We start from the raw sequence: 17,752 nt of genomic DNA, 5'->3' as shown, positions 1-17,752 counted from the left end.
ATGATCTCGCCCCCCAGTTGCCTAATCCATCGCCAGGCCTTCTACCGGGACCTCATAATTTAGAAATTAAGCCCCGAGCATATCGTCACAGCCAAAACAGCCTGGCCTGTAGCTAATAGATGGACGCTGGCTGCCAGTTGATGGAGCTCATCACAGGCAGTGATAATCTGCCCCATCGCTCCGCGGCAGATGTGGCCTTTTGGCCAGGCGAAGACAGCAGCCACATTCTCGAGTGCAAAAGAGAAGATGGATGTCAGGGTTTGAAGTCTATGTTAGAATTGATAGGAGAGCATGCAGATTTAATCGAGCTTTGTCAGATCCTTTATTTCCCTCACCAACTTTATTTGTTCTTAGTTCTTCTGAAAAAAAATTTATAACCTATAATTGGGCTCTTTGGATTTCTCAATGGATAAGACAAAGTGTGGGTGATTAATTTTTTAATTGAAATCAATTATGAAACCAGGCATCTGGCAGAGGCTATTAAGCATGGACTGATGAACAGAGATGTGACATTGAATTCTTTCTGTCCCTTTAAGCTTTTGGATCTTCCTCATTAGACTTGAACCTGCACTCTGGGTTTATTCACTCAAATGCTCCGTTTGTTACTTTCAGTGTGGCAGCTACTTCTTATCCAAAGCAACTTCCACTTCATTAATTGTGAGCGCAGTGCCCTCAGGGCAACATTACTCAAGTTGGTAGTAGAGTTAGATCCAGTTCCAGGGACACTTTAACTTGGGATTGGAGCTTTTATTTCATTGATACAGATCCTTAATGATTACAGAGCTTCAGGGTTGGCAAAAGTGGGAATTTATGTACTGGCTTTTTTCAGTTCATGAGTTGAATTGGCCCAGAGAGGGTTGAACTGGAATGACTGGAAGAGGAATTTACTGATTTTAAGGAAATTCAAGTTATGTGACAAATTTTTCATCGAAGCATTAATGATTTCAACTTTAGTTTGACTAATTATACCAATTTTTATGAAAATGTATAAAATATTATATATATATATATATATATATATATATATATATATATATATATTTGCATTTTATATATATATATATATATATATATGTATGCATAAACAGCAATTATATGAATGCTTAATTTTAAATTCCAATTCCAATTCAAATATACTATTGGAATATACTATAAAATGCATTATTTAAATTCTGAATTCCAAAAACTATTGAGCTTGTTCTGACAAAGAAAAATAACATAGCTGTGTCAAATGAAGGTTTTGCATGACAAAAAAACAATGTTTTCTGATATCATCTAACACATATTTTTTCTATTATAGGTTTGGTATCATTCTCCACAAGAATGAACCAGCTCTTCATAAGATCGATTTGGAAACCACCTCCTATGTGAAAAATATTAGTCTGCAGCAGTACGATTGCATCCCACAATCCCTCGCCTACACGCATCTGGGCGGATACTACTTCGTCAACTGTCGGCCAGATTCAACAGGTGCAGTACGGCCACAATTAATCATCGATACCGTAACAGACAATGTCATCGGTCTAAATAGGGATGTGAGCGGCACACCTTTTGTCTCTCCTGATGGCCACTATTTAGTGAGCGTGGATGATCGTGATGGGCTAATGCGCTTGCAGTATGTTTCCGTGCGGGGTGAGATTGGCCAGCCCTTTGACATTCACACCAACCTGCACCTGTCCGATCTGGCCTTCATGCCCTCTTTCACTGAGGCTAACCAGTATAACGTGTTTGGCAGCTCGGGTCACCAGACGGATGCTCTTTTTGTGGAGCTCAGCACAGGTAACGTCAAAATGATCAAGAGTCTAAAGCAGCCCACGCCGGCTGCTCGGTGGCCTTGGAATCGGCAGAACAGGGTCATGACTGGCAGCGGGCTGTTCGGACAATATCTCATGACCCCGTCTCAAAGCTCCCTGTTTATTCTAGATGGGCGGCTGGATAAACTCAACTGTGAGATCATCGACGTTCCCTTGGGAAACACTGTGGTGTGGGTGGGAGAGCCGTAAGCTGTTTTAGAGGGGCTTGAGAGGGAAACAAACAAACAGGTTGCACTGAACCTTCCCCGACTTTTCCACACGCAGAGTAAAAACGAGAGCTACACTTAAAATTCACCTGTTTATAACTCCCAAAGACCCTGAGGCATTTCTAGCTTATTAAAACAGTATCGTCCTGAGAAACCGTCACCTATAATGAGATAATGAGATAATGATGTGTTTGACAACTGTAAATTGTCATGAAATGTTTGGGTGTAAGAATGATGACACAGAGAATTGTGTCTTTGTGCTGAACCCCCAATTTAAACCTACATGGAAACCAGCACTGGTTAGATCAGTGAACATCTGAGAGCTAGTCTGTTATAAAATAGAAAACATAACATACCTAGGGACAGTTATGATCCTGTTTAATCTTAGTAAGAGAAGTTACAAAGTTTCAAGGGCACATAATGAATCAAGTTTTAGTTGACTCAGCAGTCACAGCCACTGCCGTAAGAGTCTGCTTTCAGTAACTGGTGCATCGCGTGGTGTGATGTTAGACATAATTTATGCATTGCAAAGGTTATATAGCTAGGGAACATTTATTTAAGAGTTTCAGAGTCACAATGCTACTAGAGTACGAACAAAGGAATCTTTCTGTGTCTGTGAGAAGCACAAGTGTGTTTTCACAATGTTGAATTATTTCCTCGATGGACAGAGTCTATGCATTTTCATTGACACGTCAGCCAATGGGCTGCATGAATTGAGCTTTTCCCCCCAAATTACTTACATATATGTTTTCTTGTTTTAGTTTTAGATTTTGTATATTTTGTTAAAATGCATACAGTATGGCTTTTTATCGACTGTATTTTCCTTACTCCCTGACTGATTTGTTTTTTGTTTTTTTTTTGTGACTTTTACTTGCGTTCTGTAAATAAGCAGGTTGGTCTATGCTCGCATACAACAACATAGCTAACCATAAGTCATCTTCAAATGGGTCAGGTTGATTAGTTTGCCCTTGTTTATTTTTGAGACATAAGAACTGCACTGTCTTTGTTCCACAAATGACCAAGTACATTGTGATGTCACATCCAGAGATTTCATCAGCTCCATGTAGCCATGTTCGTTGATTCTCGTGGTTGTTATTTATGTAGAAACATGCTTGACATTTTGGCAGTTAAATAAAGCCTATAACTTTAAAAAAAAAAAAAAAAAAAAAAAAAAGATTTTTGGTATTATTTTGTCCATGTAATATGAGTGGAATTGACCCAAAAATTGACTGAAATCCCAATCTGCATGAATTTATGCATTAGTGCATCAAATTAAGTTGATTGATTCAGTATGAATCTTTTACCTGGAAAGCTGAAGAGATTTGTTTAAAGTGTAAATGTTATTTATCTTGCAGAATGTCCTCATTTACAACTGAATAATAATTCATGCTCCACTAGACAGCCAAACTTCATTATTAAAACTCACTTTATAAAGCTGATGTGTGCTATTGCACACAAATAATTGGAACCTTGTAACAAGATGAAGGCAGCTGGTTTGTAGGCACAATGTGACTAATAGGCTCACATACCTGATTCTGGGAACAAATGATATTTCATTTTATTTTACTTCTGTCCTACTTTCCACTCCCTCTTTCCTCCACTGTCTTCTTTTCCCCTCTTTCTTTCCTTTTATCTGTATTCCTTTCCTCTTCTCCGACTCTGATCCATTACGTTAATAGTCTTCTTTTTTCAATCTCATAATGCCAAATGAATGCACAAGTTGCTGCATGAACGAGACCAAGGCAGCGTTGCAATTATCTATTGTCGGTCGTTTATCTTTCCTCCATTCTCTCATTCTCTCAGGCTGAACACCAACCATTTTTGGAGAGATTTTGGAATACTTTAGTGGACAGTTTAATGTGTTCATGCCCTTCCTTTTCTAAGTCTGTTCACCATCACTCATGTTCACAATTGTCAAAAGGCCCAAAAATATGCAGTGCTTGAAAAAACATGCAAAACATGCTTGTTTTAAAGGGGAATACGTTTAAGACCATGAAGGCCCAGGATGGTAACTTAACAAGTGTTCTAATTCTATAAATATATCAAAGTACAGACCACAGCTATGGAGATACCACCATTGAGGAACAATAATTTTCCAGCTGATGGACAGTAAAAACATTGACATCCCAATCCCAGTTCTTCTACCTTTAATCTGCTCGTGTCACAGAAATTAACTTTAATTGATAGCACCAAAGAGTACAGTTCAGGTTAATTCAGAGATCGCAACTAAGCTTTTTTATTATTATTATTCAAAACTATTGTAAGTGTACTATTCATCTTATATTCCTAATTGATAATTTACTGTATTTTATTAGATTGCCACACATTTAAGCAATATTTATCTGTCAGTATCAGTTGTACAGCTCTGCAGTTCCTTGTTAACAGTTGCCAGGCATCTGTGGTTAGAGGTCCCAGGGCATTAGGATCGTAATCCATCCTTGATGCTCACTCAGATTTCAAGAGATTTGATGATGAAGAGGTAGCAGAGGTTGATTTCTCTGTACCACTTCTGTTCGGCTTTCTGACTGCATTCACACAGTCAGTGTTTGGGATTGCCTCACAGATGTGACCCTTGAATTGTCCCATTCATTCAACAGCTTACTGAAGCAACTCAAATACTCTCTGAATGAATGAATAACTGAAGTCAAGCACCAGTTGTGTCCTTAAGATATCTGTGAATAGTTTCTGTAACCATAGTGACAATGATGACCGTAAGTATCAAAGATGCCGAGCTCATAAAGGGCCATTCTCACCAAGCAGTAGAATTATTAAAGTATCTATATTAGCTACCACACCAGCGGACGAATGTTATGTTCTTGTTATCCACCTTATATATTTAACGTCTTTTGCCTTCTGTTTGTTTTTCAACTGTTTGTTTGCTCATCTGCAATACATCTATAGGATGTTTCCTATCAGATGCTTAGAAGATGTCCTTAAGATGTTCATAAATGTTTGTAAAACTGACATCTTAAAGATGTCTGTAAGATGTTTGTACACATCAGATGCTTTCAAGATGAAGAGATCTTTAACAGACATCTTGCAGAAGTACATGTGCTATCTGGGAGAATAAAACATGAAAATATATTGAGTTTGTGTTAATCTCATACTTTTATTTCAGGCATTTAACCAAAAACCTATTTAATAAAACCCATTGACTTCAGGACAGTGGAACTGGGAGTGCTTCTTTAAACAACCTTAAATTCAAAACTTATTTCATCAATCCATAAAAACTAATTTTACTGACAGCTTTGATTAACTGTAATTATTAATTGTATATTTAAGCATGTCTATAACAAAAATAATGTACATTAAAAAGCTACAGTATCACAAATGTCTGTGTACAGCAGTATATAAATTCGTTCAAGTTGACTGGTTTCTCCCTATTTTGTGTGTTTGTGCCTGAGAGAGAGAGACACACGCTGTCCTTTGAAATCACATCATCACATTGCACTGACTGTCATCAGTAAGGTTACACCGCCGCTGCTCTGAGACATGGGTGAACAGAAACCAGTGAAGTTTTGTTTACCAGACTACAAAGCCTCAAACCGCAAGACAGCAGCTCAGCCTGTCAAAACGTCATCTGGAACAATGTAAATGTGTCGGAGTTCTCAAAGTATCAGAACACCTGAGGTTTGAATGTAGTTTTTCATTTTTAGCTGAACCTTTCCTACAATATCTGTGCACAAAAACTTGTTTTTACCATGAAAACGGTCAGAATTAGGTCAAAATTGAATGAATCAATTAATATCTGTAAACAAGGCTGCTGCTGTTGCAGCAGTAGGCAGACGTGCACTAATGTATTAGTATCAATGTCACGTCAATGTCACGGTCATTAGCCTAGCGTACCTGTCTGAGCTTGAGCAATAAAACACCTGCCAGAAGTGATACTAAAGGCAAATAATCACTTTCCATAATGGCTTTGCTCATTTGGTCTGCAGAGGAGTCTTAATTACACTTTTGTGAAGTTGAAAGGACTCATTCACAAAGGACCTTGCCAAAGGACGTGGTAACACGGTGCTAACCACTCAACTCAACCGCAACGTCTCTGCTATATATCTGCTACCCTTCCATTTTATTTCAGGAGGTTTCATAATTACAAATCACGCTACACCCATTTTTCAGATGTTGTCGACAAGGGGGTGGGAACGTACAGAGATTGCAGCAGCTAGCATGTTAGCGGCATCATTCATCTCTGAACATGGCTGTGAACAGAAGCAAGCTAATTGAGTCACAAATCAAAAGGACCAGAAGTGTACAGGCTCAGAAAGCATGAGAGAGTGAGTGAGGCCACTTCATCCATATGAGCCCGGGATCTGTGCCAAAGTGCCATCTTTAGAGAAATGGTCCTCATCCTGTTACTTATGAGACTGAATACACTGCCAGACAGACATATAGCTCTGTCTGTCTAGCTCTCTATCTATTTCTCTATCTGTTTCTCTATCTATCTATCTATCTATCTATCTATCTATCTATCTATCTATCTATCTATCTATCTATCTGTCTGTCTGTCTGTCTGTCTGTCGGTCTGTCTGTCTGTCTGTCTGTCTTTCTATCCACCTTGTTATAGATGTTAATTATTAATTAATATTCAACATTATACATTGTACTCTCGTTTTTTCACCTTTTTAATTTTATTTTTAATACATACTGTATACATTCATTTTTTAAATTACTTTTTACAATTATATTTCATTTTAATTACTTTTGGCTCCACATTTTGTGTGTATTGTTTACAGGCCAGGGTCCCAGTTTAGCAGAAGTTCATTTATTACCCAATAAAGTAGCATCCGAGAATATTGTAAAAAAAACTAAAAATATTTGTTTATATGCTTGGTGATATAGGGCTTAGGATACTAAAGGGAGAAATGCAATGAGTGCAATGAGTGTAGCCCTCAAATAAACAGGTTTTTACAGTTCAGACGGTCGTGCAGATACACAGGTGACTCAGAAGCGCAACTCCACTGCACTGGAGCGAGTTGGTCCAGAAAACATAGATACGCTGAGTGGCTCCTACAGACCCACGCTTCACAGTACTAAGAACTGAAAATAGTGTAATCAGACACAATGCTGAAGTGATTCAACGTTATATCACACAGCTGCCAAACTGCCAAAATATAGAGGCCTATACAGGCACTATTCGTACTGATATTGAGCATGTTTTCTGTTCTTTATTACATTTGATAGTGACAAAACAAGGTTGTTTTCTTGAATAAAATATGTCATAAATTAAAAAGAAGGAGAGGTACAGAGGAACCCTATAAAATCTGCAGTGCGATTTGACTTTCAAATCAGATGCCACTGTTTAATAACTGATAAAAAAATAAAAATATTAATAATAAATTAATGAATAAATAAAGAAAATCTGGGAGAGCTCCATGCTAAAAACCAAAAGTATAATGAATAAAGTTGTATATTATTTATCATTAACATCTTCAACAAGCTAATCAGTGGCAAATAATGAATTTATGTTTCTCCTGTAGTATTAGAAATGCACTAATTGGAGCACTTTGTTCCAAACTAGTCATTTGAATGTGTGTCTGCCAAAAACCTGTTCTGGCTGCTTTATTTTTCTCAATTCATATCAGCACTTTTTTCTAATGATAGAAAATGATAGTCTATCTTGAATTTAAAAATGTAAAATGTGCAGATCATTTGCTCTCCATACAAATGTTAATGAACACATTTAAATGAAAGCACACATGTGGGCAAATCTTTCGAAAATTGATGACACCATATATTTTCTTCCAATAATTCAATTGGCCCAACGTCAATTATTCGCTATTCCACTGAGATACGTCTAGCATTTTTAAACAAGTTCAGTGTGAATCGGTCATTTCCCTACAAATTCTAAACCGAATTAAGAAGTTACACTCATTATACAACGCTCTGTAATGAATGATTTTAATTGGTCAAGTGTGAACTGAAAATGACTACAGAGGACTTCAGTATTAATACTACTTTAAAGGGAATATCTCACTAATATACTCATTAAGGCATTTCACTTTAAACTGATGCTTCTTGCCATAGTCTATAATCCATAATTAAGCTTCCTCCAGTTAAAAAGTCCATTCCCTGTTGTCCTCTCACATCAAAATCCACCATCCACAATGTTCTGAAGAGTCTTCGCTTGCAAACAGTGCTTGGTCTGTGCATATTTCTCTTCTGATTCAGATAAGATGACTTTGTCACTATTATAAATAGAGATAAAAAAAAACATGCAGCATGCAGCGTAATTGATTGAATGGACTGCTATGGATTACATTTGGATCCACAAAAGTTTTTATCATCTGTTTGGACTTTCATTCTGATGGAACCCATTCAATACAGAGGATCCATCAGTGACCAAGAGATATAATGCTAATTATCCAGATCTGTTCCAATGAAGAAACAAACTTGTTTACATCTCGGATATATATATATATATATATATATATATATATATATATATATATATATATATATATTCACATACTCTAAATTCACACCGACCTGCATGATGTGTTTTTTGACTGATAATATGTCTTGGTCCCCTCTATGTCTCTATATTCACATTTTTCCCCATTCCCATGCGTATTTCGATCATGCACACTCATGCACACACATCCACCAGTGCACCCCATTCTAATCTTGAATACTAAGGTCACACAGAGAAGGGCTATCCATCAGAGATGCATGCATCATCATCAAGGAGCAAAGCATTGGACATGATTGTTTGGGCTGGAATTAACCTCAATCTCTCTTCTGAACTACAATTATTTTGTGCTTAATAGATGAGACAAAGAATTATTGAGAGATCAAAATACAACAGGGCTTTGCTTTAATTGAGGGGGCTCGTTCCAGTGGAAATTGAGTGCCAGGCACATGTGTCTCCAACATTCATCATAAATTGTAATTATTTGCTTGACTGGTAAACTGTAGTTCTGCAGAAATATCAGACAGCTTGAAATGTCACAGTGATTCATAGGAAATGTTAATGACAGGGTCAAGACCTGTTATGATTTGTATGGAAGCCTTTTTTATTAATTTGTTATCACTTGTTATGTTTCTATTTTATCCATATATAATTTTGGTCCCATTAACTATCTTCGGATATTAATAACATCAGATATCTTTGCTGCGGAATGTTAGATCATTTATTTGAACCAAACAACTGCACCACTTTAAGTCATTGATTCATAGCCTAGAAATTAAACTTTATATTCATAATTAGGAAACATCTATTTCAAAGACACCATTTTCAAAAACTACATGCCTTCCTACAATAGTCTTTTGGTTTACATTAAAAAAAACACTCTTGTAAGACTATAATTCATATAAGAATGTAATAATTCATGTGGTGTGCTTTGGTTGGTTTTTAGTTAGAGAGTTTGGAACATACTTAAGATGAAACCAGACAGACTGAATAAATAAACCATGAAGAGAGTCCATGACCTACAGTATCATAAAATGATTCTACAGTAAATACATGTCCTCAGTGATAGTTATATTGCAATGGTTTCCCACAGAGATCTCTTTTCATCTTTGTGAAAACTGTGAAAATCTTTAGAAAAAAATTTCAAGAGGGAAAATGTCAATACATTCCATTAATGACATTTGCCACACTAATTGAATCCGAGCATTATGATTTACAGAACAGATGTGTAAATTGTAATGAAGGATTTTTTTTATTATTATTATTATTATTATTGGAATAACATGAAAGGTGACTTGATGCAAATATACAAGAGAATAAGAGGAATCTAGTTAATCTCTTGTCCCACCTTAAAAAAATGGTAATAAAATTCTATATTATAATGTATAATATTTGTAGGTTTTTTTTGTTTGTTTTTTTGTTGTTTTTTTTCAGATTATATATGTATATTGTCTCTTTAATAATACTAATAAAAATTATTAATTTGTGAGGGATATTTTTGTTTAATTTTAAGGGGTATTTTTTATCTATCTAAATTAATTAATTAATTATAATAGTAATACTAATAATAATCTAATATAATGAATATGAATATTTAATATTATAAATAAATACAATTTTTAATAATATATTATTAAAATATACAATAATTAATTCATAATATAATATTTTAATTTTATAATAAATATATTTATCTATATTTATAAAGTCAATTTAATTTATTACTTTGTGAGGGTTGTGTTTAGATTCAAAACACAAAATATATATATATATATATATATATTTATAAGGGACAATTTAACACAGTATTTTAATACCTTTTACCAAAGTTTATATTAATTAAAAGCTTAGCTGAAAAAGACAGATCTTAATCACTGAACCGAATGCAAACACAGAGCCATTGTTTCAACATCAAAAGCTCTGGGCAGCTGCAGTGTTTTGGCATTCTCTACAGGATGTGTCGCCTGGCTAGCCTGACCCCAGACAGTCTGACATTTCTCCAGCACTGGGCTTTCTGGCACGCCTGCAGCTGTTGAGATGCTCCAGTGTTTGGCAGGAGAAAAGACTGATTAGAAGGTTTTGAAGCAGCCAGGCAGGAGCCCAGAACCTAGAGCCAATCCCATTGAGCCCCACACACACATTTGAGCACACATGCAGGTGTGATCGTCTTTGTGGCCACGTGTCTGCCAGGAATGCTCTTCCTCACCTCCCACCTGTTAATGTTCTTTGTACCCATAATAGTCTGATTTGCTGGTATTTTGCAGCCTTGTTTGTGAAGCAAATCCCTTCTTTTATTGAGGAATCCAGCACAGATGGCAGACGCTGTATGCACTGGTTCACAGAAAGCCATGTCAAAGATTTCAAGTGTTTTTAGATGGCTGAACCAATGAAAGTCCAGAGTGAATGTCAGAGAGCAGCAGGGCGTCTCACAGCAGCCGGTAAAGGTGTGAAAGAGAATATGAAAAATCTAAAAATCACTCTAAACAAACACAGGAACCTGTGGAAATAATTACACCACAGGCCAGTGTTGGTTAAGGTGTTTACTGATCACACACACATGGCTAAAAAGTCAAGAGATGGTGGAGCTCACCTGCTCTGTGTCTGTGAAGTCTTGGCAAAACACATTTATATCTAGTGTTGACTGATGTTGTAACGGTTTGGTATGGAAGACAGGAGGCAAATGCAAGTTGACAGAGTTTATTGTAATGAGATGAGATGGATGAAGGTTGGAGAGTGACGTAGGGACCTCGATGGCAGCACAGACTGGTGAGTAGGTGGGTTGAGTGCGCTGGTAGAGATGACGGTGGTGATACGACGGTCAACGCTGTCTCCTTGGCTGAGGGTAATTTGGGCAAGAGAATAAAGTGGGCTGCCTTCGAGAACCGGTCCACCACGGTTAAAACTACCATGTTGCCCTGGGAGGGAGGGCGGTAATAAAATCTAGAGCGATGTGGGACCAGGGTCTCGAAGGACCTGGCAGCGGTTGGAGTAACCCATCAGGGGGCCGATTGGAAGTCTTACCAGTGGCACAAACCGAGCAAGACAAAACAAAACTGCGAATGTCTCGAGCCATAAGTGGCCACCAGAATCGTTGCTTGACTAAAAATCTAGTACGGTTAACCCCTGGATGGCAAGCTACATTAGAGCAATGTCCCCACTGGATAACGTTGGACCTTAATCCCTCCGGCACAAATAAGCGGTTCGGTGGGCACCCGGGCGGAGGCGTTACCCCTTCTAAGGCCGTTCTGACCTTCGATTCGATCTCCCATGTGAGAGTGGAGACCACTAATGTCTCAGGAAAAATACACTCAGGAGTAGACGGGCGTTCGGAATGGTCAAAAATACGTGACAAAGAATCGGGTTTGATATTTTTGGAACCCGGGCGGTACGAGATAGTAAAGTCAAAACGTCCAAAAAAAAGTGCCCATCGAGCCTGCCTGGAGTTCAACCTTTTGGCGGTGCTAATGTACTCTAAATTCTTGTGGTCAGTCCATACTATAAAAGGAACCCCCGATCCTTCTAACCAGTGTTGCCATTCCTCCAATGCCATCTTAACTGCCAACAATTCTCGGTTACCAATATCGTAATTTCGTTCTGCAGGAGATAAACGATATGAAAAATACGCTCAAGGAAGGACCTTGTCGTCTAAGGGAGAACGTTGCGATAACACCACTCCTACCCTCACCTCTGACGCGTCGACCTCCACCACGAACTGACGTGTAGGGTCAGGGGTAATCAGAATGGTGGCTGAAATGAAACGACTCTTCAGTTTGGCAAACACAGCCTCAGCTGTGTCTGACCACCTGAACGCAGTCTTGGCGGAGGTCAAGGCGGTCAGAGGTGCGGCTAGTTGGCTGAAGTTGCGAATGATACGCCGGTAGAAGTTAGCGAACCCCAGAAACCTCTGTAGGGCATTACGGGAATCTGGACTTGGCCACTCTACCACAGCCTTAACTTTCTCGGGATCCATGCGTATTCCCTCAGTCGACACGATATACCCCAAAAATGGAATCGACTGTGCATGAAACTCGCATTTCTCCGCCTTGACAAAAAGCCCATTCTCTAGCAACCTCTGAAGCACTCGTCGGACGTGCTGCACATGTTCCTGGAGAGAAGAAGAAAAAATCAATATGTCGTCCAGGTAGACATAAATGAACTGATCAATCATATCTCGCAGCACGTCGTTGACGAGTGCCTGGAAGACCGCTGGGGAGTTGGAAAGCCCGAAGGGCATAACCAAATATTCAAAGTGCCCTCTGGGGGTGTTAAAAGCGGTCTTCAATTCATCCCCCTCCCTGATCCGAACCAAATGATACGCATTGCGGAAGTCCAGTTTTGTGAAAATTGACGCTCCCTGCAACCTCTCGAAGGCCGAAGACATCAACGGCAAAGGATAAGTATTCTTTACCGTGATGTTGTTCAGTCCCCGGTAATCAATACAAGGTCGCAGTGATCCGTCCTTCTTTCCCACAAAAAAGAACCCCGCCCCCGCAGGAGAAGAGGAAGGGCGGATGAACTTCGAAGCTAGAGAATCAGAAATATATTTCTCCATAGCCTCCCTTTCCGGAACCGAAAGTGAATATAATTTGCCTTTAGGCGGAGACTTACCTGACAATAAATCTATGGCACAGTCGTAGGGACGATGCGGAGGAAGAGAAGCAGCACGAGACTTACTGAACACTTCCTTCAGATGGAGGTACTCCGCGGGCACGTTAGATAAATCCACCACCTCCTCCTGTAACACAGACATAGACACAGACGGACAGGCAGACACTAAACAAGACTCACGACACTTTTTACACCAGGACAGAATGGAATTAGAGGACCAGTCTATTTTGGGGTTATGGAGGAGGAGCCAAGGGTGCCCAAGGACAATGGGTGCCAGGGGAGAGTCAAGGATGTGAAAGGAAATAGTCTCGGAGTGATTGCCAGATGTGATGAGTGTGATGTCTTCAGTGATGTGTGAGATGGTAGGGAGTTGCTGTCCATTGAGGGCGTGAACAGTGATGTGGTGCGGGAGGGGTCTGAGGGGAATGTGGAGCTGGTGTGCCAATGTGCTGTCCATGAAATTACCCTCTGCCCCTGAGTCCAGTAGTGCTTGAGAGTGGTGGGTCTGTGCTGATCACCTCAGTCTTACCGGGAGGAGCGTAGAGGATGATGATGATGGTGATGAGGTCTTCTCGGCGGAGATCCCACCCGATTGTAGCCCCATACGTACTACCGGGCCTGGCCCGTTTACCGGACAGGTGTGGGCTTGATGTCCGGCTCCCCCGCAGTAGAGGCACAGGCCAAGGGACCTCCGCCTCTCCTTCTCCTCCCAGGAAAGCCGAGCTCGCCCTACCTGCATGGGCTCGTGGTCGTAGGAAGGGCTGGCCGCGTCCCCGCCGCTGAATCGCACGTCTGCCGGTCCCCTGGATGGGGTGCTGAGTAGACTCCTCCTCTCCATCCATGTCAGACGTGCGTCGACCCGTAGTGCCAGTTCGATAAGTCCATTGAGAGACGGGGGAAGATCCAGGGCGTAGATCTCCCTCTGGACGCTGTCAGCCAGCCCATGCAGGAACATGTCCCACTGCGCCTCCTCGTTCCAATGGCACTCCACCGCCAGGGTCCGGAACTCGATTGAATAGTCTGAGACGGATCTCTCCTGCTGGCGTAACTCCGCCAGCCTCCTGGCCGCCTCCCGTCCTGCGGCGGCCCGATCAAAGACCCGCCTCATCTCGGCGGAGAGCGCCTGGAACGAGGCGCAGCATGGGTCCTGGTTCTCCCACACCGCTGTCCCCCATAGTGCCGCCCTCCCAGAGAGCAGCGTCAATACGAAGGCCACCTTGGCTCTTTCGTTAGAAAAGGTTCTTGGCTGAAGGGAAAAAATGCAGAAGTTAGGCTCACCCGAGTATGTCTCCGGGATAGGGAGGTGTGGTTCTGGCTGGGAGGTGGTGACTGGTGGTATAGGGAGAACAGGCGGTGTGGGCGGCGCAGTGGGAGCTCGAAGAAGATGGAATTGTTGGGTGAGCTCGGACACCTGCGTCACCAAGGTTTGAACCGCGCGACCAGTGTCGTCAAGACTCCTCTCCTGGGAGTCCATCCTCCGAACACTGGCGCTGAGAAACTCCTCGAGGGTGGAATGGTGACTACTCGCTGCCTCCATAATGGTCAGATTGTTCTGTAACGGTTTGGTTACAGGAGGCAAATGCAAGTTGACAGAGTTTATTGTAATTAGATGAGATGGATGAAGGTTGGAGAGTGACGCAGGGACCTCGATGGCATCACAGACTGGTGAGTAGGTGGGTTGAGTGCGCTGGTAGAGATGACGGTGGTGGGAGATCCGTGAGAGGTGAAGATAATCCGTGTGAGAGAGGAACAATCCAGAGACGACCAAACAAGAGACAAGCAAGAGCAGGAACATGAGAATAAGGACAGACATCTAACACGGAGGACCTCAAACAACGATCTGACAAACAAGAGACGAAAGACAGGGTGTTAAATAGGCAGTTGGAATGAGATGCACCTGATCAGACGATCAGCGGCAACACCCACATGAAACAATCAACATGACGTAACATGAATACAGCTGGAGACGGTGCATTCATGAACCGTGACAGATGTGTTCCGAATAAAGTAATTTTCCAATATGATAGCTTATTTAGACTTTTTATGTATTTGATAAGACATACACCCTTAAATTAGCGCTGCAGTAAAACACTTTATGGCACATTACAAATACATACTGTACTGTACATACACAACATATACAGTATTTAACAAAATCATCCAGTTGTGTAAATATTCTGTATGATTTTCCAAAATCATTGAGGTTACCTATGAAATAAATTAAAATGATAACAAATAAATTTATTTTAAAAATTGCACCATTTTCCCAGCAACATGTAAATCACAAATGTGTCAAATAAATATATTTTAAATGTTTTTGACTGGACTGTAAATCTTCTCTAGTATTTTACTGCAACTTTATTTTTGTTGAGTCTATTGCTTTAATTATTTTAACAAAACAGCATTTTGTTGTAACTGATTTGTAGATTTGATTGTTTCATTGATTTGTCCACAGTGTACTGGAGTCAAGCCCTATTGTAGATTTTCATTCTCTATTGTAGGTTCTCCATTTGGTTTGAGGACAAGTTTCGCGTTTTTAGCATAGCTGCTTAAGCCTGTCATCTCTGTTGAAGCCTTAAAGGTTCATTGTGAAAGTATGAAATAAAAATAAAAAAAGATCTTTCAAGTGTCTCTTGGAACTGTCTCCACTGTTGTATGCATTGCTGAAGTCTCTGCCTCTATGTCCCTTTCGCTCTGGCTATGAAGCTTTTCATTCATCCAGGTGTTGCTCAAAAGTCATAGACTCTTTCTCCTTTCATCTCTCTCTTTTCTCTTTGTCTGCTCTCAGATTAAGACAATGCCAAATCAATGTTTTCAGGCCAATCCTTCAGATCCATTTCCTCATGAGGAGCTTGAGTCCGTCAGCCTCTCACTCTCCCTCTGCTTCTTATTATGTTTCCTTCTTCTGTCAGCCTCTTCTGATCACAAGATGTCTTTCCTTGGCAGAACCATGGAGAAGTGGGTAGTAAAATACGCAGAATCCTTTTGCTGAAAGCTTATTTGAAGGATTGAGCCTCTGAACATGTATTTCAAACACAGCCATTCTTTAAATTTCATCACTGAAAACTAATGTAGAAAGGAGAAAGATGCAAAAGAAAACTGGGTGGCTCAAGTAAAATAAAATATGCTGTTTTGAAATAAAAAGAGAACTTTAGCCTTGTCATTCTCTGATTTCTTAGACAAAACAACAGTATGAGAGACTGATAAGAGTAAGCATTTTATTCATGTTTGTGCAGACTGTACTTGCTCAACTTATGATTCTTTATCCAATTAACAAAAACATAAGACACGTAACAGAAACACTTTTCAATGAGGTCACATTAGTTAACATTGAATAATGCATTAACTAAAACAATGAGTGATACATTTGTTACAGAATTTATTTATTTTGGTTTACTGTTCATTTTTAGTTCATGTCAGGTTCATTAAATGTGAAGAGATGCAACTTTTGATTTAAGTAAAGTTAAGTAAATGTTAAGAATTTTTTATTGTTAGTTCATGTTAAATTTATCTTTTTTTGTTATTGTATATGTTGTATATTGTAGATAGGTCACATGATGCAATTTGAAATTTTCCTTTCTCTTTGGAGTGTTACAAGCTGTTTATGAATAGATACGATCCCTAAAGTTGCAAAAACTGAAGTCTCCAACAAATCAGAGGTTAAGTTGTATTTACAGCACTGTTCCAGAACAGTTCAACCCAAATATTCAGAGGTGTGCAGTGCATTTTACGGAGGACGATGACTATTTCCTGAACCTGGCTGTGCACAAAGACTGTTTCTATAAAGTGGGGCAATTCCAACTTTGCAAGGACAGTCTGGTGCTTCTGACTAACAGTCTGTAAGTATGCTTTCATATTTAAAGAATTTGCCACTGACGAATCAAACGTGAGTTTTTAGCAGTGTAGAGTAACACTCGTTGTTTTCTTGTTTTGGTTTTATCGTTATGCTGGACAATACGCAACGCAATCCGTAAAAAGACTACTGAGAAATTCATTATAATCAGTATAATTATGTCTCCACTGGATGCAGCAAATGCCTCGTTTAATGGGTTTTATTGGTTTTGTCTCGTCATGCCGGGACATGGCATCACAGTATGGTAAGGGGCATAACATTTCCATCACACGCTTGAGGTATTCGGCCAATCACAATGCACTGAATAGCTGGCAAATCAGAGCACCCCTCACTTTTCAGAACGATGAGCTTTGTAAAATTCTACGAGTTTCAGAGATGTGGAGCATAGAGGAGAAACTATAATGTACAGTATGTGGAAAATAATGTGTTTTTTTTGCCTTAAATAAACACATTTCATTACACCAAATACACAAGATAATGTTTTTATTAGCAACGTCATATGACCCCTTTATCTTAATAATAGATTTGTTTCTTAAGCACTCAGCTTTTTTGAAACTGATATAATATGTTTTATGGTGTTTCATTCTTCTACCCCCTTGCCATGTTGCTATGTATTTGTTAACAATTGTGTGAACGCATTATGCAGTTACTTGAGCCGTAAAATTAACTTACTTTTATAGAGTGGCCATAGAATTGTTTGTTGTTTGTGAAATGACCCAGATAAGTGTGATTTAAAAGGTTTTATCAGCTTGTCTCTTAAATAAACCTACAAGCTAAACTGTCAGCTGTGACGCATGGCAGCTGGGGCCAGAGCTGCATTTATTTTGCCATTTGGTGAATCAGATCAATTGATCATTTG

At 39.6% G+C, this 17,752-nt stretch overlaps 1 protein-coding gene across 2 annotated transcripts in view; it reads left to right on the top strand.

The window, feature by feature from the left end:
• Positions 1 to 2,047, top strand: part of LOC132113794 (follistatin-related protein 5-like) — a 165,170-nt gene extending 163,123 nt beyond the window's left edge. For both annotated transcript variants that reach the window (XM_059521796.1, XM_059521795.1), the window contains exon 16: positions 1,301 to 2,047. In XM_059521796.1, the coding sequence (XP_059377779.1) occupies positions 1,301 to 2,003 (703 nt within the window). In that variant the 3' untranslated portion in view covers positions 2,004 to 2,047. The remainder of the gene's footprint in view (positions 1 to 1,300) is intronic.
• The last annotated feature ends 15,705 nt before the right edge of the window (positions 2,048 to 17,752 follow it).

The sequence above is a fragment of the Carassius carassius genome, chromosome 33 (assembly GCF_963082965.1).
Source record: "Carassius carassius chromosome 33, fCarCar2.1, whole genome shotgun sequence".
Classification (NCBI taxonomy): Eukaryota; Metazoa; Chordata; class Actinopteri; order Cypriniformes; family Cyprinidae; genus Carassius; species Carassius carassius.
The sequence above is the reverse complement of the archived record's forward strand: the minus strand, read 5'-3'. Positions and strand labels throughout refer to the sequence as shown.